General features: G+C 39.6%; 1 protein-coding gene and 1 long non-coding RNA gene across 3 annotated transcripts in view; one reads left to right on the top strand and one right to left on the bottom strand.

The window, feature by feature from the left end:
- LOC119491704 overlaps positions 1-9,801 on the bottom strand; it is a 42,879-nt gene extending 33,078 nt beyond the window's left edge. The window contains exon 1 of the long non-coding RNA XR_005207642.1: positions 9,200-9,801. This is a non-coding gene — a long non-coding RNA (uncharacterized LOC119491704). The remainder of the gene's footprint in view (positions 1-9,199) is intronic.
- The window catches only part of LOC119491697 (glutamate receptor ionotropic, kainate 1), a 29,671-nt gene extending 7,763 nt beyond the window's left edge, over positions 1-21,908 (top strand). The window contains exons 2-16 of one of the 2 annotated variants that reach the window (XM_037775895.1): positions 2,959-3,126; positions 3,232-3,489; positions 11,195-11,376; positions 11,918-11,971; positions 12,374-12,547; positions 13,379-13,522; positions 17,232-17,339; positions 17,831-17,872; positions 18,250-18,363; positions 18,443-18,646; positions 18,738-18,961; positions 19,436-19,554; positions 19,780-19,997; positions 20,467-20,692; positions 20,826-21,908. In XM_037775895.1, coding sequence (XP_037631823.1) covers positions 2,959-3,126; positions 3,232-3,489; positions 11,195-11,376; positions 11,918-11,971; positions 12,374-12,547; positions 13,379-13,522; positions 17,232-17,339; positions 17,831-17,872; positions 18,250-18,363; positions 18,443-18,646; positions 18,738-18,961; positions 19,436-19,554; positions 19,780-19,997; positions 20,467-20,692; positions 20,826-21,115 — 2,525 coding nt within the window. In that variant the 3' untranslated portion in view covers positions 21,116-21,908. The remainder of the gene's footprint in view (positions 1-2,958; positions 3,127-3,231; positions 3,490-11,194; positions 11,377-11,917; positions 11,972-12,373; positions 12,548-13,378; positions 13,523-17,231; positions 17,340-17,830; positions 17,873-18,249; positions 18,364-18,442; positions 18,647-18,737; positions 18,962-19,435; positions 19,555-19,779; positions 19,998-20,466; positions 20,693-20,825) is intronic. The other variant, XM_037775896.1, reaches the window with a different exon arrangement.
- Positions 21,909-27,042: the final 5,134 nt, after the last annotated feature.

Raw genomic sequence — 27,042 nt, 5'->3', positions numbered from 1 at the left:
CACTCATGAATGTCAATGTGGTGAGAACAAACATTTAACCCTGAATGTATTATTTCAGAAATCCTATCACTGAAGGCCCAGCTGTTTTAAATGATTTACATTTGAAAGGCTTGGGTGAAATCGACGTGCATGGGCATTTTCAGCAGGGATAAGAACACTGAATCTCACACGAGTCTGTCCGCCCTATATGCAGGTGGCGACAATCCAGTGACAATCCAACATTTTTCTGGCCTTAATCCTAATGCTCTTCATGCTGCACTTTATGTAACTGAAATGTAAAGCATTGTATGTAGCGCTCATGCCCCGCTGGAGTAATATATATCCATAATGCCAGCCATGGCATGCTAGTAGACCCGTGATCTTTCTGGAACAGCGCGGTGGATTAACAGTTGGACGGTTTTTAGAATGATCTTCTCAACTCTGAAACACCCTCCTCCCCGTGGCCCTGGCACACACAGCCAGCTGAAATGGGCTTAAAAGAGAAATTAATCTTGAAATTAAATTGTGACAGTTGTGGTCTTAGTTCATTTTAAAAGCATTGGTTAGTGTTTATCTCCTCGCCCTATGTAGCGGGAAATGGCATTGTCAGACTGCATCTACTAAAGGAGTTTTCTATAAAGAGGAAGATAAGGCAGGCAACAGACAATTGCAGTGTTGTCGCTTATTTGAAATATATTGTGTTTGTCATTACTTACTTGATAAAGGTTGATACTTAAGATTATTACTGTTAGGTGCCTTTTCAATTACGCTGATGTTTCTTTTCTCATTATTTTCTGAGCATCTGAAACAATTAGTCTGAAATGATTTGCTGAAAAGATAAGTCAACTAATTGACAAGTCAATTGACAGAAATAACTATCTATTGTAAACTGATTAGCTTTGGATTTTGAAATGTTATTAAAACAAGTAATCTGGAGGTGTTACCTTGGGCTCAGGAAAATTGTGATATTCAGATATTTTAAAAACAAAAAAATTTGTCAATCGATTAAAATATTTATTTGCAATATTAATCGCAAATTAATCGCACATTTTTTTATCTGTTCAACATGTTCCTTAAAGGGAGATTTGTCAAGTATTTAATACTCTTATCAACATGGGAGTGGACAAATATGCTTGCTTCGTGCAAATGTATGTATATATTTATTATTGGAAATCACTTAACAACACAAAACAATGACAGATATTGTCCAGAAACCCTCACAGGTACTGCAAATAGCATAAAAAATATGCTCAAATCATAACATGGCAAACTGCAGCCCAACAGGCAACAACAGCTGTCAGTGTGTCAGTGTGCTGACTTGACTATGACTTGCCCCAAACTGCATGTGATTATCATAAAGTGGGCATATCTGTAAAGGGGAGACTCGTGGGTACCCATAGAACACATTTTCATTCACATATCTTGAAGGTCAGAGGTCAAGGGACCCCTTTGAAAATGGCCATGCCAGTTTTTGGAGCGTTATTTATCCTCCTTCACTCTAGCTTTAAAACTGAGCCCGCTACAACCTCCGAAAGATTGAATTACATTAATGCGTTAAAGAAATTGGTGCCGTTAAAAAAAAATTGTGTTAATGCGTTATTATCACGTTAACTTTGACAGTAATTACCAATTAATTGATCATGAAAATATTATCAGTTGCATCCTTAAATATAATACACACGAGATCATCAGGTTTCTAAAATGACGGTTGTGCTCTGAAAAGTGCTCCGTTATGCTTCTTTCAGCTGCATGTTGGTACTTAAAATAATGACTATAGAGACAGATATGACGAGGAAATCCCTTTTGCACGGCTGATGATTATGTTTTAGTAAATGAAAAATGTTTAGTCTTACAATATATAATGTGCAGTTTCTACATGAGGAGTGAATGATATTAATCCACTGCAGCATCATTTAGCCTCTAAGTCCTTCTCTTAAAACTACAATATGAAGGGACAATGAAGCAGCTTCTCTATAAATACTGTAGTTTACACTTGAAGCAATGTTAGGTTATTACAGACTGACCACCAAATATCACAATATATAGATTCTTTGGTCATATCAAGTAGCAGAAGCCACAGATGCTGGTATGGTATTAATGAAAACTCCATGTCTTCTATTAGAGAACCTAAATGGTTCATATTAAACATCCACATGGCAGAAAAGTCAGTCCAGAATAAAGAAGGCAACTAATCAGCTAAAAAGAAACATGTAGACAAGAAGACATAATGTATTTAGAAAGTAAAGTATTGGGGTTTTAATGGAAGACAGCCTTTCATAGCAACAGTGTTTTTGGCAGCCTGAACAGACAAACTTAACCTCTTCACAGTAAATTACATTATATTTGGCGGCTTCACTATGTGATTCTATAAATCACAAGCTCGTGGGTACACGTTTAAGTAGGATTTCATCAAAGGTGACTGTTGTCTAGAGCAGTAAATTGAAAAATATTGGAAATATGACTGTGTGAGGTGAACAAGTGCAACAGTTCATCTGTTGAGCTGGGCTGAATTACTGTTGCAAAGAAGATGGCATGAGATGTTTTTAAAAGTCTGCCATGATATAATGTTTTAATGGATATGTTAAATAGTAGATATATTAGCTGTGGAACTGGTCTATAATGAAACGAAGGTGAGCCATGTCTTTTCTAACCAAATCATCCCGCACCTCATTGTGTCAGCTTATGAAATTTAGGCCATGTAAATAGGGTGAAGTCAGTAAAGGTCAAGCTTTTCTCTGAATGAGATTAAACCCTGTCATCTGAACCAGGTGCCTTAGTAGCATTATGTAGTCGAAGTAACATAGAAAATTGGGCCACATTATGCAACTGTCAGAATCCAGTCGTGGTAACCTTCAAACGCTATAATGGAGGTGAATAACTACGCTGAGTGAAGTCATTCGATCAATAACATTTCTGCTATTATTTCAGTGTGATCTGGCTACCACTCTCACACCACCACTGTTTCTGCTCTTCCTACAGGCGGCATCTTTGAGACGCTTGAGAATGAGCCCATTAGCGTTGAAGAACTGGCCTTTAAATTTGCTGTAACCAACATAAACAGGAACCGGACCTTAATGCCAAACACCACATTGACCTATGACATCCAGAGAATAAACCTATTTGACAGTTTTGAGGCCTCAAGAAGAGGTAAGGAGGATCTTGTTTAATTCTGAAAGCTTTTTGTGTCGAAGAATCAATAAAAGAGATTGTTTATGGTCATTTGTTATTTTCTCTATCTCCACTTTGTTTCAGCCTGCGACCAGTTGGCTTTGGGCGTTGGGGCGGTATTTGGCCCCTCTCACAGCTCATCTGTCAGTGCGGTCCAGTCTATTTGTAACGCTCTGGAAGTCCCTCACATCCAGACACGCTGGAAACACCCCTCAGTGGACAACAAAGACAGCTTCTACATCAACCTCTATCCTGAATACACCTCCATAAGCCGAGCTGTGCTGGACATAGTGCAGTACTACAAGTGGAAGACGGTCACTGTTGTCTATGAGGATGCAACTGGTGAGTCAAACCAGCAAAGCATTAAAACTAAGGCTGTCAATCGATTACAATATTGAATCGTGATTATTCGCAAGATTGCTCAATGTCCATAGTTAATCGCGATTAATCGCAAATTAATCTCCCATTTTTTATCTGTTCAAAATGTACCTTAAAGGGAGATTTGTCAAGTGTTTTTCCCCATGGGAGTGGGCAAATATGCTTGCTTTATGTAAATGTATGTATATATGTATTATTGGAAATCAATTAACAACACAAAACAATGAGAAATATTGTTCAGAAAAAATAGGCTCAAATCATAACATGGCAATCTGCAGCCCAACAGGCAACAAACAGCTGTCAGTGTGTCAGTGTGCTGACTTGACTATGACTTGCCCAAAACTGCATGTGATTATCATAAAGTGGGCATGTCTGTAAAGGGGAGACTCGTGGGTACCCATAGAACCCATTTTCATTCACATATCTTGAGGTCAGAGGTCAAGGGACCCGTTTGAAGATGACCATGACAGTTTTTTCTCGCCAAAATTAACAATTGAACACGTTATTATCCCGTTAACTTTGACAGCCCTTATTAAAACATATCAGCAGTCAAATATGTCAGCATTAATTAAAACATGAAGCACACACATTAGAGTCAGATTATATCATATATATTTACAAAACTGATGGCCATATGAGTGCATTTACAAAAATGTGTGAATTGGTGGTTATGTTTGCGAATACAGTACATGTTTGTGTTGAGCTGTTTGTGTGATACAGTATTAACCACGAAGGTGTGGAACGTGAACACTACAGTTAAAGTGTCTATTGGTGGCAGACAGGAAGGACCTCCACTGTTTTTAAAGTTAAGCTATGTGATGAGATGTGCAGTGGTTGCAGACAGTATATAGTTTATGTTGATTGGGCATTGAAGAATCTGACTTGAACAATTAAAGCTCCAGCAAGTCTTAGTCACAAATTGTCATGGGAGCTGTAGTTGTTGAATGCCAACAAAAAACATTATGTTTCATCCACATTATAATATGTCCATTTTTACTAACCAGCATTGTTCAGTTATCTTAAAATATGGCCAGAGAACCCCAATATAACAAATCAGCTGGAGAAGCTTCAGAAGGAGCAACGATGGGAATGAATCCATCGAAACAGAGGCTAGCCTGGAAAGAGGGCAAGACTTTGTCTCTCTTTAGAGATGACAATGTTTTGAAATGTACAATTTATTCTCTTCATTCAAAATGCTCCTGTATGGCTTTTAATAGACACACTTTCTGTGCAAATCAGTGTTGTAGGTTATCAAACATCAACCATTTGGTGTTTCTATAATAAAGCTACTTGGTGATTTAATCTGTTAATCTGTGTTTTGGACTGTTGGTCGGACAAAACAAGCTACTTTAGTGTTGTGAGAGGCATTTTTCACTATCCTTAAACATCTTATGGAGTAAATTATTAATGGCTTCATCACAAAAATAACCGACAGATTATTTGAAAATAAAAAAAAGATGTCGTTGCAGCCCGTTTACACCATAAATTATAATGTTCACCGTACAAAGTAGTAATTTACCATGCAACCATGCCAGAGATTCACAGAGTACAGGACAATACTACAGTTTAACCCACAAACTCACTGGGTTTGGGACTGAAGCACTGTGGTTCACACCACAGATTAACTGTGGGCTGCATAAGAATATGCAACTGTATACAGACATAAAACATCTGCCAAATGCTGGAGGCCAGTGTGGCATAAAGCCAAATGGCTGCTGTGATGACAATCACCCCACATCAACCTTCTGTGTAGTTACAATAAGATCACATTGCTTATCAATGACTGCTGCAGAATCTAAGGACACCTCAACAGACTGTCACACCAACCACCTCATCAACCACTGAGCACCAGCAAAATGACATAAAGTGCAGTTTATGAAGAGAATGTCACAGAGACAACAGTTAATAGAAAATGTGTTTAGAATCATCTCAAACTGTGCAACAAGCTGAATAAGCATCCAGTCTCCAAACTGTAGCAGACTACAGAGAGGTAATGGAGCATGTGTTTTACCTTTGGAAGACCTTCTTCTTTGACTTTGCAAACTCACAAATAAAATCCTCTCAGCAGTAACTAATATTCTCTCACAGTCTGCATGTTCGTGAAAACGATTCATAGTTTCATTGTGCATGGAGCAGCAGCTGGCACACTTTGGCTTCTTCTTGTCCTGGCCCATAAAGAGCTGTCATCCACTGGCTTTACCGAGCCAACTTAGCTAGCTGCCTTCATTACTGATTCATGGCAAAGTGATGTTTAGCTCCAAAAAACAGACTCCACACAGTAATGACATTTCAAAGCAGAAATCGTGATCACGTGCTCTTATTCGAGCTCAACATCCGTATTTCCGTCGTAGTTAAAGTGCGTATTTTCACTAAGAACGTTTTATTTTGAAAGCCGGAAGTCATGTAACTATCATGTCTGCAATGTCGTCCCTTGACGAATTTAATGTGTTGCAATTCCTCACCGCGACCACTGGAGGGCAGTACACTCGTGATTTGTTTTTATTGCAGATAAGATAAAACTTTTTGATCTCCAGGTGGAAAATGTAGCATTGAGTGGCACAAGAAACCAGAGGTAGGAGCATAATACAGATAAACGTTACATCTATCTAATCTATATAAATAGCAAACAAATGAAGGGGTTCATCGGAAATAAATTAAAATAAGTAACACTAAATAAATCAAAACGTTTAGCAGTTCAGATGCCTCTCTTATACAAATTATATGTTAAGATATATTTTTGGGATAAACTGTTTCATTTTAGATTTTGAAGATTTAAAACATTCTGTGATATAAAGTTACCTCTGTGGATGTATTAGTTTACCACGATAACAGTCTTGATTAAAGGTGTGACTGTGTTAACGCTAGCGTTAGGTGGAGATGGCGACTGACCGGAGTTCATTTAGAAAGGAGTGATTGTCGCCCTCCTGTGGTCATAGTGGGGAACTGCAATATGTAATCCGTTAAGCTAGCATCAATAGCGACATGACAGTTATGCTAGCACTTCCGTTGAATGCTTTCAAAATAAAGTCAAACAAACTGACGCAATCAGAAACAAACAAACTGTCACCACTAGATAAAATGTGTTTTTAATTTGTATCTAGTGGTGACACTTTGAGGTTACAACTCCACATTATTCAGTTGACCAAATGTAATTTTGTGCTAATTGTTCTCTGCTTGAGCGGGGTTATATCCTTTTACAGGATGAGTTACGGTGAGACTGCCCTCTAGCGGTCACACCGAGGAACCAAAACAATAACTTGGTCAAATCAAATGCTACAGGAGGCCAGTGTTAGGCCAAATGGCTGCATTGAAACCTGTAACAACAATCACCCCACAACATCTGCTGTGCAGTTACAGTAAGACAAACTTGCTTATCCACGATTGCTGCATCCTGTCACAACTACAACACTTTAAACAAGTCCACTCACAGGATCTACACCTCAACAGACTGTCACACCAACCATCACACCAACCATCACACCAACCATCACACCAACATCACACCAACCATCACATCAACCACTGCGCACCAACCATCACACCAACCATAACATCAACCATCACATCAACCATCACACCAACCATCACACCAACCATCACACCAACCACTGAGTACCAACCATAACATCAACCATCACATCAACCATCACACCAACCATCACACCAACCATCACACCAACCACTGAGTACCAACCATAACATCAACCATCACATCAACCACCACACCAACCATCACACCAACCATTACACCAACCATCACACCAACATCACACCAACCATCATACCAACCATCACATCCACCATCACACCAACCATCACATCAACCATCACACCAACCATCACACCAACAATCACATCAACCACTGCGCACCAACCATCACACCAACCACTGAGTACCAACCATCACATCAACCATCACATCAACCATCACACCAACCATCACACCAACCATCACACCAACCACTGAGTACCAACCATAACATCAACCATTACATCAACCATCACACCAACCATCACACCAACCATCACACCAACCATCACATCAACATCACACCAACATCACACCAAACATCATACCAACCATCACATCCACCATCACACCAACCATCACATCAACCATCACACCAACAATCACATCAACCACTGCGCACCAACCATCACACCAACCATCACACCAACATCACACCAACCATCACACCAACAATCACATCAACCACTGCGCACCAACCATCACACCAACCATCACAATAACCATCACACCAACATCACACCAACCATCATACCAACCATCACATCCACCATCACACCAACCATCACATCAACCATCACACCAACCATCACACCAACAATCACATCAACCACTGCGCACCAACCATCACACCAACCACTGAGTACCAACCATCACATCAACCATCACATCAACCATCACACCAACCATCACACCAACCAGAGTACCAACCATAACATCAACCATCACATCAACCATCACACCAACCACTGAGTACCAACCATAACATCAACCATTACATCAACCATCACACCAACCATCACACCAACCATCACATCAACATCACACCAACATCACACCAAACATCATACCAACCATCACATCCACCATCACACCAACCATCACATCAACCATCACACCAACAATCACATCAACCACTGCGCACCAACCATCACACCAACCATCACACCAACATCACACCAACCATCACACCAACAATCACATCAACCACTGCGCACCAACCATCACACCAACCACTGAGTACCAACCATCACATCAACCATCACACCAACCATCATACCAACCATCACATCCACCACCACATCCACCATCACACCAACCATCACATCAACCATCACACCAACCATCACATCAACCATCACACCAACCATCACACCAACAATCACATCAACCACTGCGCACCAACCATCACACCAACCACTGAGTACCAACCATCACATCAACCATCACATCAACCATCACACCAACCATCACACCAACCAGAGTACCAACCATAACATCAACCATCACATCAACCATCACACCAACCATCACACCAACCATCACACCAACCACTGAGTACCAACCATAACATCAACCATTACATCAACCATCACACCAACCATCACACCAACCATCACACCAACCATCACATCAACATCACACCAACCATCACACCAACCATCACACCAACCATCACATCAACATCACACCAACATCACACCAAACATCATACCAACCATCACATCCACCATCACATCAACCATCACACCAACAATCACATCAACCACTGCGCACCAACCATCACACCAACCATCACACCAACATCACACCAACCATCACACCAACAATCACATCAACCACTGCGCACCAACCATCACACCAACCATCACACCAACCATCACACCAACCATCATACCAACCATCACATCCACCACCACATCCACCATCACACCAACCATCACATCAACCATCACACCAACCATCACATCAACCATCACACCAACCATCGAGCACCAAATATAAAGCAAAATGACAAAACCATGCAAACTGCAGTTTATGAAAAAAAATTGTTCAGAATCATCTCAAACTGTGCAACAAGCTGAATAAGCATCCAGCCTCTAAACTGTAGTAGACTATAGAGAGGTAATGGACCATGTGTTTTACCTTTGGAAGAGCTTCTTCTTTGACTTTGTTCACGTAGAACATCCTCTCAGCAGGCCAGACTCCATCAGTCCCAGCAGCACATGTTTTGATGGTCAAGGTGTTCACTCCAGTCTCATATCCGGTTACAAGCTGTGGTTATAAATTGTACTGAGTGTCCTGGTAGAGCAGTGATATTCTCTCAGTCTGCATGTTCGTGAGGTGGTAATGAAACAGCTCATTAGAGAGAGAACATTGAGGTGGTATTTTGTAATCCTGCTGTTGAAAATGATTCGGTTTCATCGCAGCTCAAAACTCCCGCGCTATTACCGTCTGCATGGCTGCTTCACTCTGGCTTCATGTCCTGGCCCATAAAGAGAATAAAGAGCTGTCGACCACTAGCTTTACTGAGCCAACTTAGCTAGCTGTTAGCTGCCGTCATTACTGATGATTAGCTGATAATGTCATAGTTAAATGGTCTTTAGTTTGATAAACAGACTTCACACAGTCGAGGCCTTTCAAACCAGAAATCTTGACCACGTGCCAATCACGAGCGCAACATCCCTATTCCCGTAGTAGTTGAAGCAAAGTGCGTATTTACACCAGCCTAATCTGAACGTTTTATTTTGAAGCCCGGAAGTGTAGGTAAATATCATGTCCGCAATGTCTTCGCTTGACGAATTTAATGTGTCGCAATTCTTCCCCGTTTTTAGTGCAGAAATATAAGAAAAGATACAACTTTTTGATCTCCAGGTGGAAAACTTAGCATTGAGTGGCACAATAAACCAGAGGTAGGAGCATAATACAGATAAGCATTACATCTATCTATATAAATAGCAAACAAATGAAGGGGTTCACCGGAAATACATTAAAATAAGTAACACTAAATATATCAAAACCTTTAGCAGTTCAGATGCCTCTCTTATACAATTTATATGTTAAGATATATTGTTTGAATAAACTGTTTCATTTTATATTTTGAAGATTTAAAACATTCTGTGATATAAAGTTCACCTCTGTGGATGTATTATTTTACCAGGATAACATTGTTGATTAAAGCTCTGTGACTGCCTTAACGCGTTAGGTGGGGACGGCGACTGACCGGAGTGTATTTAGAAATGAGTGATTGTCGCCCTCCTGTGGTCATAGTGAGGAACTGCAATATGAAATTCGTTAAGTTAGCGTCAATAAAGACTAAAAAGCGTGCTAACACTTCCTGTGTGCACTTTCAAAATAAAGTGACCAACTCGAAGCAGTCAAAATAAATGAACTAACCGAAATAATTATTAAATGAGTATATTAATTAATGTGCTCGATGTAGGAGACTTAAACCCTCTGGCTCCTTCCTTCTTATTTGCTGTTAAAGAAGTTTTTTATTCGATGATAAGGTGAGCTTGCTGGTGCTTTTTTGTGGAGGGTTTCTGTTCACATTCTCAGATAAATGGTTGTGTGAACTGTCACACATGTTACATTTTAGCACCGCTATATAAATGCTGACAACAATGATAAGCCTGTTTCCACCCATGAGGCTTTGAATGTGTGCCAACAGCTAAAACCCATGGGTTACTTGTGGTGTTTTGGGATGCTTACAAAATAATCTAGATTGTATGTGCTAGAATTGTATCTAATCCTGCAAAATTGACATTTATTAAATAGACTTCCTCTTCTTATCTCATCTCATCTTATCTTAGGGCAAATAAAGATGACAGGTTTATTGTTAAATGGATTTTTGCTGTTTTGCGGTCTTATAATCTGTTTGCCTAATGACTTCAGAAAAAACACCACAACTGTGTAGCAAAATGTATTATTTGTAGATAAGCAGATGCACTTTTTGAAATTTCAATAGCATGAAACTAAAACACTCAAACACAAAAGCTGATGATGTTTTAATTTTCTTCCACGCCACCATAAATTACCTTTTTATTTTGGAGTACTATAATTTATGTCTCCAGAGGGTGGGTTTGTTGTAAATATGTGATTGTTGAGCCTAATAATGGTCTTCTTGTCTTTTAATTTAAGGACTGATTCGTTTGCAAGAGTTGATCAAAGCTCCATCCAGATACAGCATTAAAATCAAGATCCGCCAGCTGCCAACAGGAAGTAAAGATGCCCGTCCTCTGCTGAAAGAGATGAAGAAGGGGAAGGAGTTCTACGTCATCTTTGACTGCTCTTACCAAACATCAGCTGATGTTCTCAAGCAGGTGAATATCTCAAACATCTACCAGCATGTAGTCTACACTGGGCAGAGGTCATTGTCCTCAAGGTGTAATTCATAACTTGACACCCAAAACGCAATGTTCTGTCAGAAATCCAATTTGAATTTTTCAGTGGAGAGTAGTCTCTGTGTTATTTGTTTTCTGCATTGCTTTTAGTTTAATATTCACTATGTGTAAGATTAGTCTAATTCTATCCCCTTCAGAAATCCTATGATCATTTCCAAATCCAAGCGGAGCCTATTTTTGAGCCAGACATACACATTTAGAACCAGAAGCTGCACGGAAGATTAATTGGAAACACTACGCTAACATGAACAAATTGTGGCTTATACTCACTTGGATACTTGTTAATGCAAACCACGCAGACAATACTAAATGAGGCAATTCAGACAATGGGAGGAATGTGTAATTTAGAAGAGTCTCCTGGTAATAGATGTGGTTGGATCGCATTAGGGAAAGAAAAGATTATTTATACTGGCTGTCTGGAGAGAAATGTGAATGTATAGTCATCTCTTATTCTGTTTAGATCTTGTCCATGGGGATGATGACTGAATATTACCACTTCTTCTTCACCACACTGGTAAGAGCCACATTTCTGCAATTTAAAGAACTCACAAAGATTGTTTTATGCAACATATGTGCACAGGCACTTTGACTCTTGAGTTTCTCTTAAACTGGATAGAAAATCCTGATGGATATGCACGTAATTACACTGTTCCATTGTCTTAATTAAGTGTCTTTTTATCCTACGCGAGCTTAGACGTGTGAATTCACCTAGAGATTCTGTTATGCAAAGATTATGCAGATGAACTCAAACATCTGTGGTTTGTTTTATAATAAGATTGCTGGATGTTTTCAGTGCCCTTGGCATAATTCCATGGGAAAGTGTCCCTTTACCCTTGCTGACTAACTCCCATCTACTTGTGGATAATTTTAAGCAGAGTCACAATAATTCTGCACTGATGATGTTGTACTTCTACAGGACCTGTTCGCCCTCGACCTGGAGCCGTACCGATACAGTGGGGTCAACATGACGGGGTTCAGACTGCTCAACATAGACAGCCCTCAGGTGGCCTCGGTGGTGGAGAGGTGGGCCATGGAGCGACTGCAGGCTCCCTCCAAAGCTGAGACGGGAATGATGGAGGGGATGATGACAGTGAGTGACTTTACCTTCCTCCTTTCAGTCCTCATGAGAAACGGTCTATCAAGTGCAGGCGCTGTGTTTCTCAGTGGGGACGCCCATCTTAACAATGGCCCCTCTGATGGTATTGTGATTGTTCACATGCTGTAAGCAACATGCTCAAAAAGCCACTGAAAGCTCATTAATTCTATATAAAGCTAAGCGTTAAATGGACAGTCTGAGCTTGTCAGCCAAGAAAAATTGGGAACAATCAGTTTTTCATCAGCCAATTTGATTTCCACACTTTCTTTGTTGTTTATTGATTTGATTTTGTATGTATATTGTGTGTGTGTTCAGACAATTTGATTAGTGATTAAAGCTGCCCAGTGCTCAAATCTAATTTGGCATACATATTGGTAACTTTGCCTGTCAAACTTGGCCAAAAACTAAACTCTAATATCAAACAAGGCCATTGTCAACATCCAGACATAATCACTGAGAGATTATATGTAAATGTGTAAACACGAAGCCTATTCTGGGAAACTGCACAAGACCTTTACAAAGGATTAGTCTGAGCCCCTCATCGCCCACACTTGAGTCAGAATACAGCAATCTAGCATGTTGCTTTCTGATTGTGTGCACAATCAGAAAGGTGTTTTGAATAAAATTGCTCACCAAACGTTGCTCACTGTGGCTGGTTGTGGTCGCCCGTTTGATTGCTTTCCATGTGGTTTGTCATCTAGTAATACGTTTTGGGTATGCTTTGAGAAATCATACGGTTGGTGCTGTGCATGAACATCAACAGTCCTGATGTGATAAGTGCATGATCCCCTCTGATGGATGCTGACGGCCGCGTTTCTCTTTCAGACTGAAGCAGCTCTGATGTACGACGCCGTCTATATGGTGGCTGCTGCCTCGCAACGCGCCTCCCAGATCACTGTCAGCTCCCTTCAGTGCCACCGACACAAACCCTGGCGCTTTGGATCACGCTTCATGAGCATGCTCAAAGACGTGAGTTTGGTTTGTGAATGTGTGACACTCGCCCCTCTTCCTCCATCAATCAATCCATCCTTCCATCCATCCCTTTCACAGCCTGCTGCCTTTATTTCATTTCCTTGGGTGCAGGAGCAGAAACAATAGAGTCACAAGATCAGATGTGATGAACGGGGAACGTGTGTGTGAAGATTATATTTAAAATATGTTTCTCAGGAGATAGGGATTGACGTCATGTGCTGCATGTTGGAGGTTTTTGATTATTAGGTTGTCAGATGAGAGCTGTAGCTTTTTATACAGCTGGATAAGATAATAAAGATTCCCCAAAGTTAATACTCACTTTAAAATATATTTGTTCTAAATTTCACTCTAGATCCTCACTGTTTTAAGTTTGAAGGATGCCATGGTAAGTGTATCCTGTAGTGTAGATCTTAAGTAACTGAAAATGAAAAAAAAATAATCAAATTTTGCATTATTACAACTATTGATCTGACAGCAGACAGAAGAGGAGCACACTGAACACAAAATCACATTTAAATGTGAACACTGACAGATTGAAAAATATCCCAATTTAATTGTGGAAGCAGCTCTCAGCTATGATATTTAAATTTAGATTTAATAGGCTCCCTCGTTATGTAGCACTCTCTAATTAGATGTTTCTTTGACAAATGAGCTTTTCAATTGCGAGTGCGGACAGAATATTGAAGGACACGGGCAATGCCAAAGAGAATAGAGCGCAGTGTGAGTAAATTAAGTTTTCAATAGCCTACATTGTCTGTAATTAGACTTGTGATCAGCGTTTTTACATAAACACACTGAAGTATAGGACATGAGCTTCTTGTCCGTTGGTGATTAACAGTGTATTTTTCTTTGTTGTGTATTCCACTCCATAAACACAACATGCTATATCTTCGCAAGCATTGTTTTTATGACAGTGCATTCATTTAAAAGGACTGTTGCTTTCTTTCCATGTTTTGGCCCATTTACTACAAACTATTTGTACTTTACTCTACCAGACAATATTTTCCAAAGCTTACCATATAGGTTTTCTGTTAGCCACCAGTGGAAAGGCTCAGCAAAAGCACAGTGGACAACCAGGCAGGGAGCTGATGGGAGAATGAAGGGCAGGTGTGAGGCAGGTGGAGCTCAGGTGACTGCACGGGGAAAGGTGGGAAGAGCTGAGGACAACTGCTGGAGGGTGAAGGAATAGCAGGGTCTGAAATGACAGGAGAGGTTAGTGGCAGGCTAATGATGTTATGAACTGGTAGAAACCATGACAATTTGTGTTACATTACTGTATCAAGATCAACTTGAGAGACTTCTAGTCTATCACAGTGAACATCTTGTCACTGCGGGGTAATACTGTTGAAAGTTAGCAAACCTACCAAGTCTCATTTTTTACCCATGAGACTCTCACACTATCAAAGAAAATAAAAGTTGTGCTTTGCAATGTCATTCAATGATGAAATACAGACTTTCTGTGTTAGGAATCATATTGTCCAGCAGTGGAGGAATTAGCAAAGTTTACAGAATTCAAGTTAAATTGGTTAAAACATGCCAAACTATGATATGGTCCCTACGGAGTGTATTTTATAACAAAGTTATCTGAAGTGCCCTTGAGCAAGACATTGAATCCTGGCGTGCTGCTCTGTGGCTCACTCTGCACTCTGCTCTCGTGGGGGAGGAAAGGCAAAAACACAGTTTCCCCTGCAGGAATCAGCGCTGTATCACATATTTAACACTAAAAGTTAAGTTTTGCTGAGATTTTAAAGTTTCACGTAGAACTCACAGGTCAAGAAAATAAGGTTCAGCAGTGTGCACTTGGACTGTGCAGAGCATGTTAGCTTGTGAGGGTGGGGCATAGAGGCCTAAGGGACGAGTGGAAAAAGCAAATGAGTTTTTCTCAGAGTGGTGCTGATGGTCTGTCCAGTATATTCATGGATAATCAGTGAGGTTTGTGTTGGAAGTCATTCTCATCCTTTTTATCATCTAGTGATTCTCCAATCCGAGCGGATCCATGTCATCACTACATGTACAGTAATGACACCAACACATGGTCAACACAGAGACACTTTTGATTGGTGGGGATTTAAAAAGAGACTTAATGACATGAATAAATCTGGACTTAGGGGTCAAGTAGGCCTCACAGATGTGTGCAATGAGACTGTGTGAAGCGGTCTAATCAAAGAGCAACTTCACCAAATGATACCCTGGAACCTTCTATAGATGGGAAAGATCTTTGCATTAGAAACTTAACGAAGGGGATAACGTTCCTCGTGATGGCATCAAGTTTAATCTTGAATCTTGTGCGTGTGTGTTGCCACGTACCACACTCAGTAATATGCGTTTCTCTTTGTTTAGAGCCAACGTGAATTTTATTTTAATTCAAATCATAATGTAAACCTTGTGAAGCAATGCAGCACTTTTGGTGTTGTTTTGTTTATTGCTTATTGTACATAATAATGGCTCAGGATACATTCTTTTTGGTTCTAGTACATTAAAATAGAATTATTTTCAGCTACAAACTGACTGATGTAAGTTTCTGTTTAAAGGCTGAAAGAACAAGATGATGAAATGTTAAGGTTCAGTGTTGTTCGGCATCTCTTAATCTCTTAATACACCTGTAATTGATTTCTAACAAAAAAGAGAGAGAGTAGAGCAGTAGAGAGTAGAATGAGTTTGGAGTATTTCGTAGAATCTAATGTGTGGTGTAGCATGACACTAAATTAGTTACCCAGATTATAAGATTATATTACAATCAGCGAGGGACAGTTCACCCAAAGAGCCAATAAAACCTTTTACCTCAAAAGCCATGTATTCATTCAGAGTTCGGGCATGATTTGTGTTGGTTTGAAGCTTTTGCCAGTGCTACGTGCTCAGTGGCATCTGGTTTGTGTAGCTCCAAGTGCCCCCAATAATTTCTAGTTCTGAAAGCACGCACACAGTGAACTGCACTAGTGTGAGCTTCAACACAAGTCCTTTAAAGATAAACAAGTCACACAGCTCTTCTCCCGCCATATACCGGCTTTATTTCCCAAACGTATTTGGCTGTTATTATTAGCTTCTGTTCATTGGACAGACCAGCTATGTCCATTTTCAAACATAATAAGTTATTACTGTTATGCTTACTCGCAATAATCCACAGGCCTTGTTGTAATCAGTTTCTTTGGGAACAACAACCAACTGTATTATGTTTGTGCAGAAAGAATAAACTGTGCACAACAAGTTTTATAGATCATCAGTCATAGGTCTTTTGATTCACAGCCAGACAAAAATGAAATCATGAAATGCCACGGGCTGAACATCTCCATCAGTGCAAAATTGCGATGCAGCTCATTTCTCTAAGTCCTCTGTAACAGAGATTTAACCTGACTGTTATTCAGCTGAGCTCACTTCATTATCAACTGCATTCAAATATCTGCGAGCTCCGCTGCCCACCCGCTGCTCTCCACTCAGACAGAGGCCATGCCTGCCTGCTCCATTTACATCACTGTCCACCATGTTATATACTCAGAGATGCTTAATATTTCCATTGAGGATCAAGCCAATGCAAAAATGTCTATTAAGATGCAGTTAGCCTTTGTCAATGTTCTTTGCTTCATCAATTATTCATTTTTTAAGAATTGTTTTCATTTTTTCCAGGCTTCTGCTTGACTTTGCATTATGTATATGACAATAAGAACGAAGGGATTCATTGGTTTTGTTTTCTGCGCTCTCTTTGCCACAGGCGCAATGGAACGGCTTGACGGGACAAATACTTATAAACAAGACAGACGGCCTGCGGAAGGAATTTGATTTAGATGTCATCAGCCTGAAGGAAGATGGCTTGGAGAAGGTGACCTATCTGACCCGTGTCTATACTGTCGGTACAGAGCTGAACAGAGTAGGAATAATATAGACAAAAAGGGACACTGCTATTCACTGTAAACGCCTTTTTTTTCTAAAATTGCAGAAAGATGACTTGTCTGTAAAACAGTATACAGTATCTTGAAATCTGGTGCACTAATTATACCTCAAAAAAGGAACGTTTTTAACTGTTTTGATGCATAGCTCTTGCAAATAGTTGTAGCTGTCATTTTAAGGTCAACAGTTTGTGGATGTTCCTTTAATCACATTGACAATGCTGCTCAAAGTTTTGGCAGGTCATTAACAGGCCTCTTCACAACAAAGATATGGAACTTAAGTTAACACAGTGGGATGTAAAGAATGAAAGATTTTCCGCATTTGTCTTTAAGCCAAAATTCACCATCATTGTTTGTTGTTTTTGTTTTTCTTTAAGTTCAGGGCTCTGTGATTAAAATGCTTTCTCTTTATTATTTCTGCAAGACAATCGCGGGCAACAGCCGCCTGAATAAAGTGTGGAAAAAGGTCTGTACTTTAGCTGCCCTGGCAGACTAAAGGAATATTGACACTTTTTTATTAATTTACTCGACCCCGCTGCCCTCTGTGATGTCTCCCCCTTTTTCTAAAAAATACGTTTTAGGTTCTGGTGGGAAGAAATGTTCAACATTTCTCCACTAGACATGGCATTTCAAGTTTTATAAAAATAGTGTTTTATATTATTTTCCTTTTTTCCCTCCCTTACACACTCATCTCTGTTTGTTCTTCCGCTGTACTTTTTCTGTTTCCTACTTGTTTCTTTTCCCTTCTTTTCATTCCTTACCGTGATCATGTGAAGGTGACTATGGATAAACTATTGATATTTGTCGTTCAGTCAGTTTATTTCGATATTTTATTCTTTACAGATTGGCGTGTGGAACTCCCAAACAGGCCTTAATTTAACAGAAAACAACAAGGACTCATCCACAAATGTGACCGACTCAATGGCCAACAGGACCCTCATTGTCACAACTATTCTGGTATGATTAAACATAATTATCAGGCAGCATTTGATCAGGAATGTCTTGCTAAAACTAACAGTTATGCGCCTTTTTCCAGGAAAATCCTTACGTCATGTATAAGAAATCTGATAAGCCCCTGTATGGAAATGATCGCTTTGAGGGCTACTGCCTGGACCTGCTCAAAGAGCTCTCCAACATTTTGGGCTTCTCCTACGAGGTAAAGCTGGTGTCTGATGGCAAATATGGAGCTCAGAATGACAAGGGGGAGTGGAACGGCATGGTGCGAGAACTCATTGACCATGTGAGTACCAATCAATCTTACATGTAAGAGAATATCCGAGTGTCATCTGTCTTTGACTGTGGCTGTGCTTGATGTTTGTGTTCTGTACCAGGTGGCTGACCTCGCCGTGGCCCCTCTCACTATCACATATGTGAGAGAAAAGGTGATAGATTTTTCCAAGCCCTTCATGACGCTGGGGATCAGCATCCTCTACCATAAACCTAACGGCACCAACCCAGGAGTGTTCTCCTTCCTCAACCCGCTGTCTCCTGACATCTGGATGTATGTGCTACTGGCATGCCTCGGTGTCAGCTGTGTGCTGTTTGTTATCGCCAGGTAAAAGCATAAAGCAAATTATAATAAATGGGACCAATGGATTAGTGTGTGTATAAAGCTTCAACTAGAATTACTTCTATATGTCCATTATGTTTGGTTGCACTTTAAGCAAAAAAGCTTTGTTTAGCCAAAATCAAAATTTCACTTTGGTTGAACATTTTAACTCTCTGTATGCAATAGGCCATTTGGATTTATTAATAGATCTATGGACATTTTAGATATATAGATCCTATAGATTCATTACACACTGCTGCACTAACTGACCACAGTAATGTTTCTGTGCCCTTGGTCAGAATTGAGTCAGAATGCCTGTTTCCATCATGTCATTAACATGAGATGGAAAAACAGGGTCAATGGAGGTAGTAATGAGTAATCAGCGGTTGCCAAAGGCCTATGTGGTATTATGTTGTCATCATCAAGTCATGATATTCTATCTACATCATTAATTGTGACTGTTTAATTCTTCACCTTCAGGTTCACTCCCTATGAGTGGTACAACCCTCACCCCTGCAACCCAGATTCAGATGTGGTTGAAAACAACTTCACTCTAATAAACAGTGTCTGGTTTGGAGTTGGAGCACTTATGCAGCAAGGTATACTTATAATTGTTTTTTTGTTATTATGCTGTGTTCATACCTGGCAGAAGTTTCCCTTTGGTGGAGCACCTTCAATCATCACCGTCATACATAGAGTAATGTTTGTGGTGTGCCTGGGGAAAAAAGAAGATAGTCAGTGTCATGGCCATTTCCTATTACATATTGTATCATCATATACTTGTTTGTCGAATTCATAATGTACCTTGTGTTGTTATGTCACAGGATCCGAACTGATGCCTAAGGCCCTCTCTACAAGGATAGTCGGTGGAATATGGTGGTTCTTTACGTTGATCATAATCTCCTCATACACTGCCAACTTGGCTGCCTTCCTCACTGTGGAGAGAATGGACTCACCAATCGACTCTGCAGATGACTTGGCCAAGCAAACCAAAATTGAGTACGGTGCTGTAAGAGACGGCTCCACCATGACCTTTTTTAAGGTAATCTTCTTTTCACTGAACAGTAAATGGGAAAGTAATTGGACAACAATGGGGGGAGTTTTACCCTTAAGTCATCAGTCCTCAGCCATTACAGTAACATGATGTGCTGTCTGATAGTTGGGTTGGGGAAAAAGAGTAGGGTTAAAGGTTAGTATCTTTGAAACTTCCTCATACACGCAGATTAACAAAAACCTGGGGCCAATTTTTCCAAAAAGATTTCAAAGATTTATTGTTTTGTCTGTAGCACATGTCACATCCCACCCATCTCCTGCCGTGCATTAGAATGTTTGCTCTAGTCACCAGATAGTCTCCAAATACGGTGTCATTTGAAATATTGGAAACAAGCATCAACCACTGACCGTGTATCAACATTATCGGTTTTGTGTAAACCTCTGTGTGGTTGTTTGCTGGGTTGACCATCAAGATGCATTGTTTTAAACATCCGTAAATCCCAATTCTGATTCTACAGAAATCTAAGATCTCAACTTACGAGAAAATGTGGGCATTCATGAGCAGCAGGAAAAACACGGCATTGGTGAAAAACAACCGGGAGGGGATTCAGAGGGTCCTGACCACAGACTACGCTCTTCTGATGGAGTCGACCAGCATTGAGTACATCAGCCAGCGAAACTGCAACCTCACACAGATTGGAGGCTTGATAGATTCAAAGGGCTATGGAGTGGGAACCCCGATTGGTAAGAGAGATGAGTAACAAACGACACAGTAACAATAATAACCAATAAATGCTCTCTATCTGTCTACAGAACAACAAACCCAAAGGTTATGATACTGGTAATGGCAGTAATAATGGTTTTTATCCTGCTATAGGCTCCCCTTACAGAGACAAGGTCACCATCGCCATCTTGCAGCTTCAAGAGGAAGGCAAGCTGCACATGATGAAAGAGAAATGGTGGAGAGGGAATGGCTGCCCAGAGGAGGACAGCAAAGAGGCCAGTGCTCTGGGTGTGGAGAACATAGGGGGAATCTTTATTGTGCTGGCAGCCGGACTAGTCCTCTCCGTTTTTGTAGCAATTGGAGAGTTTATTTACAAATCCAGAAAAAACTTGGACATTGAGGAGGTGAGTGTTGGTCAGTGCGAATGGCACAACAAGTATTAACACACTAGGGGCGAAGACTGTTATGAACACTACTACACATTTGCGTTGTCATTGTTGTCTTCAGAGGACTACAGTAATCACTGGGCCAACAAAAATTTGAAGTCTGAATGTGTTGAACTGCATTGTTACAATCAAAACAGAAATACTTTTTAACGCAGTTTAGTGTTTTCAGTAGTTTTGACGTAGAGCACATGAACATTTTAGTCTTAATTGGAAGAATTTGAAACCCTTTTTATGATGACAGATGGCTTTTATCTTCTGACATCATGACACTTGACCATCTTGGCCTTGCTGTTTTTTGCAAAAAATGTAACATTGTTTTATGTTGGAAAAAAAAATTGTCATTGTGATGCCATGATAGTGTGGGTAAGTGATGGTAAGTGTTATCTTTTGAGGCATGTTTGCCGTATGAATTTCAACAACTGCAGTAGGTTTGAGAGTATTCTGTTAGAAAATGTTTGCAATTTTCATATTTATAGCGCACAGAAACTTTGACATTACAGCACTTCTTCTTATCACTTTTGTATGTACTCATGTATTTCAAAAAAAAATCTTGATTTATTCAATGATGGTTGTTTCCACTTTGTTTATGAATGAGTGTTCCCACAAAATATTTTATTCAAGTTGCTTGAAACTCAGGCCATCAGTTGCTTAATGTCTATGCTTTTATTTTGTTTTGTTTTGCTTTTGTATCATATGAAGTTCATAAACATGCATGTATACGTTTCGTCATGTTGGAATTGTTTCAGAATGACTAAAGCTATGTGAGAACATTACATCCTTTAACCTTTCATTTCTGGTTGTTTTGGTTTTGATTGCTCCCTTACTCTGCATTACTGGATGGCGACGCGATCAATTGTGATCACGTCTCCATGATTTCATTCATGGAACGTTACATCAAGAAGATCTGAGATCTTGTAAAAGTAGTATGTCTTTTAAATTACGACCGTCCCATTTTGAATATTTGATTGTTGTGATAATTTTGAGTTCTCTTTCAATTATTTGTTTTGGCCAGTCTTCATGAGACTCAGTCTCATGTTATCAGAGAACAGAGGTTATGAGTTACGTAACCTCAGGTTTGCTTGTTATTGTTGTTGGCCTGCACTATAGAAACCCTACTTCATTACACATATTATTTGTAGGCTTACATATTACATTGTATATCACTAATGTCTTATTTTTATAGATATTGCTTGCTTCTTCACCAATAGAGTATCACAGGAATGAGTCCTAAAATCCGGAAATGATTTAGCATTTAAGCACTTCTGGTTCCCTCGTCTGGAAGTCAATAGGTTTTTTGAATGGATTTTAAGTTAGATGCCTGAAATAAGGTCTGTGATTAACACAAGCTTAAGATAATTTAACGTTTTGTTCTATGACATAAAATACATCAATTAATACTCCACTCGTGTATTTTAAAGCCTTAATGTTTCATAAAAAAGGCGATTTATAACAAGTGGCTAAAGGAGACTACTAAATGTCATCACACCGACTCATCCGCCTTTACAGCCTTGTTGTGTATACTCTCGTTCATGCGATCGTGGAGTAATTCGTTTATAACCTTATTACTAGCTTTTTACTTCTGACGATTGCATTTACTCTTCAAAAATCATAAAAGTGGTGTTCATTTGTGAAGATTATTTTACGGAACAAAACGTGTAAATATCATAAATTTTTGTTAACCACAGAGTTTATTTTCTGCAATGATCCAAAACACAATGGAAAAATCCCATTGGCTTTTTGTGGAGGGAACCCAGGGCGATGCTGACTTCCTGGTTGGCTTGCAAAAATACGTCATCCCTGGAGCACTCTATTAACCAACTATTATGCATTTGCAAATCATTCATTCACCATTGGAGTAAAGCAGCGCATCGTGCATTTAAAACTGCTATTTAAAATGGTTTCCACAGACTGTAAAGCAACCAATCCTAGTACAGTTAGGTTATAAAGAGATGGCCTCTGGATTCAATGTTAAAGTGGATGGTCATCACATTGGCTGATGACACATGGCACTGGTTAAGCAGTAGCTTCCCTGCATCACCTTTCTCTTTGCCTGCTTTCAGCTCTAACCAGACCCATATTCACCTCACTCAGGCTCAGGCTTGTAAATAACATCCTCATTATGTAGTGGATTACAAACACATATTAAACACTCCTGGTTTAGAAGTGTACAGGCCTTGTCACACAGATTAGAAAATCCTGCATAAGTAATGAAATTCTTCTTCCCCCAAATCTGACAGGTAATACTGAGCATTGCTTGTTTTGTCTCCGCATTGTAGGATTTGTGTCACATTCAGGAGGATGTGACGGAATTTCAGGTTTGAAATAATTATGCCTGTGACTAAAGACAGTTGAGTGGGATTCATGAACAACAATTATGTTTGATTGGTGATTATGATTATTACATAGATGAAATTTGACAGATTTCTTGCATTATACATAGAGAATTGCTTCAATATAATGCTAATTTGGATGTGAAAAGCCCAAACATTTAATGAGAATCCAATGTTGTATTCAACACAGCATCACCAGTATGAACACAGTGACATTGCAGTTTTCATCATCTAATTTGAATTACTGGAGAACAGATATTAATATTCAGAAGTGAAGGTTTAACTGTTCCTGGACACAATTTGAATGCAAGATTTAAATTGAGACTGTTTAACGGCGTGTGAATGCCCAACAACAAACTAAGGAGACACGTACACGTAAGATATTTTGACATGAAATCAGGACTCATCAGATTTTAACTATTCAGGTACCACCAGTGTGTAACTACAGCAAAAATGACTCTTCCAGTTTTTTAGAGGTGTCTCAGTCACTGAAATAGTATGACGCCAGGGCAAAATCAAACAATCAACTGGAACTCTACTGGGAGGTTGAAGGTGTTTTCATTTCCAATGGATTGCTTGATTTTGACCCGACAACTGTTCAGTGATGTGTCTACATTTTTATCCAATATCTATCCTTTATTACAGTTGATTCCTTTCAATGCTGTAATGGAGGACCTTGGTATGTCTTTGAAGTGTCACACAACAATGAAGAGAAAATCCAAACAAAGGGAAGGGCAGGATTACACAGTCAGTTCCTTTGCCATACAAAACACACCTTCAGAAAAGAAACAATCTGCACATATCAAGGGTATTGAGTTTTTAAGTAATTTGAATTTAATGCTGTTCTATTCATTGATATAAATTTATTAATAAGACGAATCCCATATCTCTGTTTAAAATGTTTTAACTTGTTGATAGAATAGCACTTGCAAACCACCAGCATATGTGCTTCAACTGAGTGAACTGGTCATCTTTTGAATAGATCTGACAACGTTTTGTGACTGATGTTCACTGTTTAGGTATTGGTATTGCACTCAAGTGAATCAGCAACTCTGGATGTAGTATTATCTAACTGTTAATTCTGGATGAGAGATATTCTTGCTGTCCAGCTGTCAATTATAATATAGCCAAAGACGGGGAATTTCTTTGCATTATACTCTATCAACACCAGCACATATCAAATGCATGACTAACCAACCAGTGACTTTGTTCAAAGGATGACTGCTTCCCTTAAACTTTGGGGATATTTTCTGCACTGCTAAGCTGAAAAAAATGACTTAATGCTCAATCTAATTCTGAAAACAGCAAAGTTAATTAAAAACCAATGTACTTGGCACAATTGTAAGCATAATTCTTGCCTTTCCAGTTAGCTCTTGACACTGATAAATTCAAACAATTTCCGCATGACTGGTTAAATAGTCTTACTCTGATACAGTATGACTTCTTTGACAGATGAGAGGCACTTTTCCTTGTGCTTCTAGTCTTACAAATGTAACACTGTGAGGACCGTTGAGACAAGAAAGCAAGTGTGAATGTAATCTGTCACTGTATGTACAAGCATCTGTTTGTTAATCTGACGGTTGCAGACCAGGGTGCTAGCTAGCTGGGGTCGGCATGTCCCCTGGTTTCTCTCATTTCTCTGGGAGATTACAGTATTATGGTCCTCATTTATATAATCCTGTCAATGGGATACAGCCCCCTTCTCTGTGCTACCCCCAAAATGAAGTTCATAGTGACTGCAGCATGTAATCAGTTAGGATACAGTAGCTCAACAGCTTATAAGATTTATGGTGTGTTGCAAGAAGGTCATGGACCTTATGCTTGGATTGATTATACAAGTATTGTGTCTTTCTCTAGGAATTTTGACGCCTAGTAGAGAAACTCCAATACTATATGGATGTCCACTCTTTAGTTCTGCATTCAGGGGTCCATGACAGAGGTCATTGCAGTGCGACTGTTTGTATTTCAATAGGATATGATGCATTCTTGCAGTAAATAAGAGAGAATCTGAAAGCTAATTGACATATCAGTTGATAATCTGGTGTTTACTGAGGTGAAGGTTAATATTATTATATCAAGAACTTTGGTTTAAATTGTTTTGATGTTCCAACAATTGGATTATATGGACAACTCATATATGTCTCAAAATAAAAGTGGATATGGAAAAATTATTTTAGCAACCACAGTCTGTAACCTGTAACCGTTGCTGCTTGTTTAACAAGACCTACTTGATAACATTTGTCTCTGTGGTCAGTGTTAGCCTGCAGGAAAAGTCCAGTCAGCTCCTTGAGTGCCACACTCAATAGTGTTTGTCAATTTTATTAGCATATACATTCTCTGCTTTAGCAACTTCGCAAGCAAACTAACTTCCAGATGTTTTAATTTCTAATCCTTGTTTTTCCCCTTGCCTCCTGTTTCCTAATCCTTGCTACCTAAGTACTGTGGAGTCTGTCTGTCAGAGGATAATGACTGGAGTCATTGTGAAAAGTAGGTAAAAGGGACATACGTAAACCCATCCATCCATTATCTGTAACCACTTATCCTTTACAGGGAGGAGGGGGGGTGATCCCAGCTGACATTGGGTGAGAGAGGGCCAGTCAGTCACAGAGCTAACAGACAGACAACCATTCGTGCTCATATTCACATCTACGGGCAATTTAGAGTCAACAATGAACCTAACCTGCATATCTTTAGATTGGACTGTGGGAGGAAGCCGGAGAACCCACGAAGCCCGAGAAAACCCACGCTAACACTCCACACAGAAGGGCCCAAGCTGGCCAGCAGGTTGGAGCTGCCTTACATACGTAAATCCTTTATAAAATAAATCCATGTATTGTGTGACAAAACAAAACCAAAAAATAAATAAAAGGATTGGTAATTGTATTGACAGTAATCTGAGCCAATTCATACTGACAATGTTTCATTAGGATTAAAAAAAAAAATCATTTCAATGAGAGAAAAAAATCTGAGAAGAGGGAGGTGGAGAGATATGACAAAGTGAGAGATCTTCATCCAGATTTTTGGTTGAAAAAAGGAAATATAGGCTCTGACACAGAAGATATATCAAGACAGATACAGAGTTCAAGGGGGCTTTGCATTAATCTCACGTTGTAATGACAGTTTAAGGTTTTGGTATTCTGATGAATTCCAGGATTGGGCTTAAACTGCTTTCATTTTGTTTGCTGGTCTTTAATCTTCTAACCCTGCGTTCTTAATCAGAACTCAGAGCAGGTTTTTAATCTCGCATGAATGAGGCCGCGGATTATGGGCCTCTGACCTTGCCATGCTGCACAGCTGCTTCCTCCTCAAATCAAGTTTCTCTTCCTGTGTAGCTTGCAGAAGAGGATAATCTTACTTTTTGCGCTACAATGCTCCAAAAGCCAAACTGTGCATAAAAGACACCAGGGAAGAATCCTAATTTTTTTGAGAGGGGAAATCAGAAACGTGTCCGATTCATAATGCTTTGGAGCGCTTTGGTATTTGAAGGTGATGCCAGTTTTGACAAACATCAACTTGAGGATTTTCTACAGATGTGTGTCATGATATCTGATCTCTGTGGCATTATCATCATCTAATCCTTTTGACTTTTAGATG

This window comes from Sebastes umbrosus, chromosome 7, assembly GCF_015220745.1.
Source record: "Sebastes umbrosus isolate fSebUmb1 chromosome 7, fSebUmb1.pri, whole genome shotgun sequence".
NCBI classification, from domain to species: Eukaryota; Metazoa; Chordata; class Actinopteri; order Perciformes; family Sebastidae; genus Sebastes; species Sebastes umbrosus.
The sequence above is the reverse complement of the archived record's forward strand: the minus strand, read 5'-3'. Positions and strand labels throughout refer to the sequence as shown.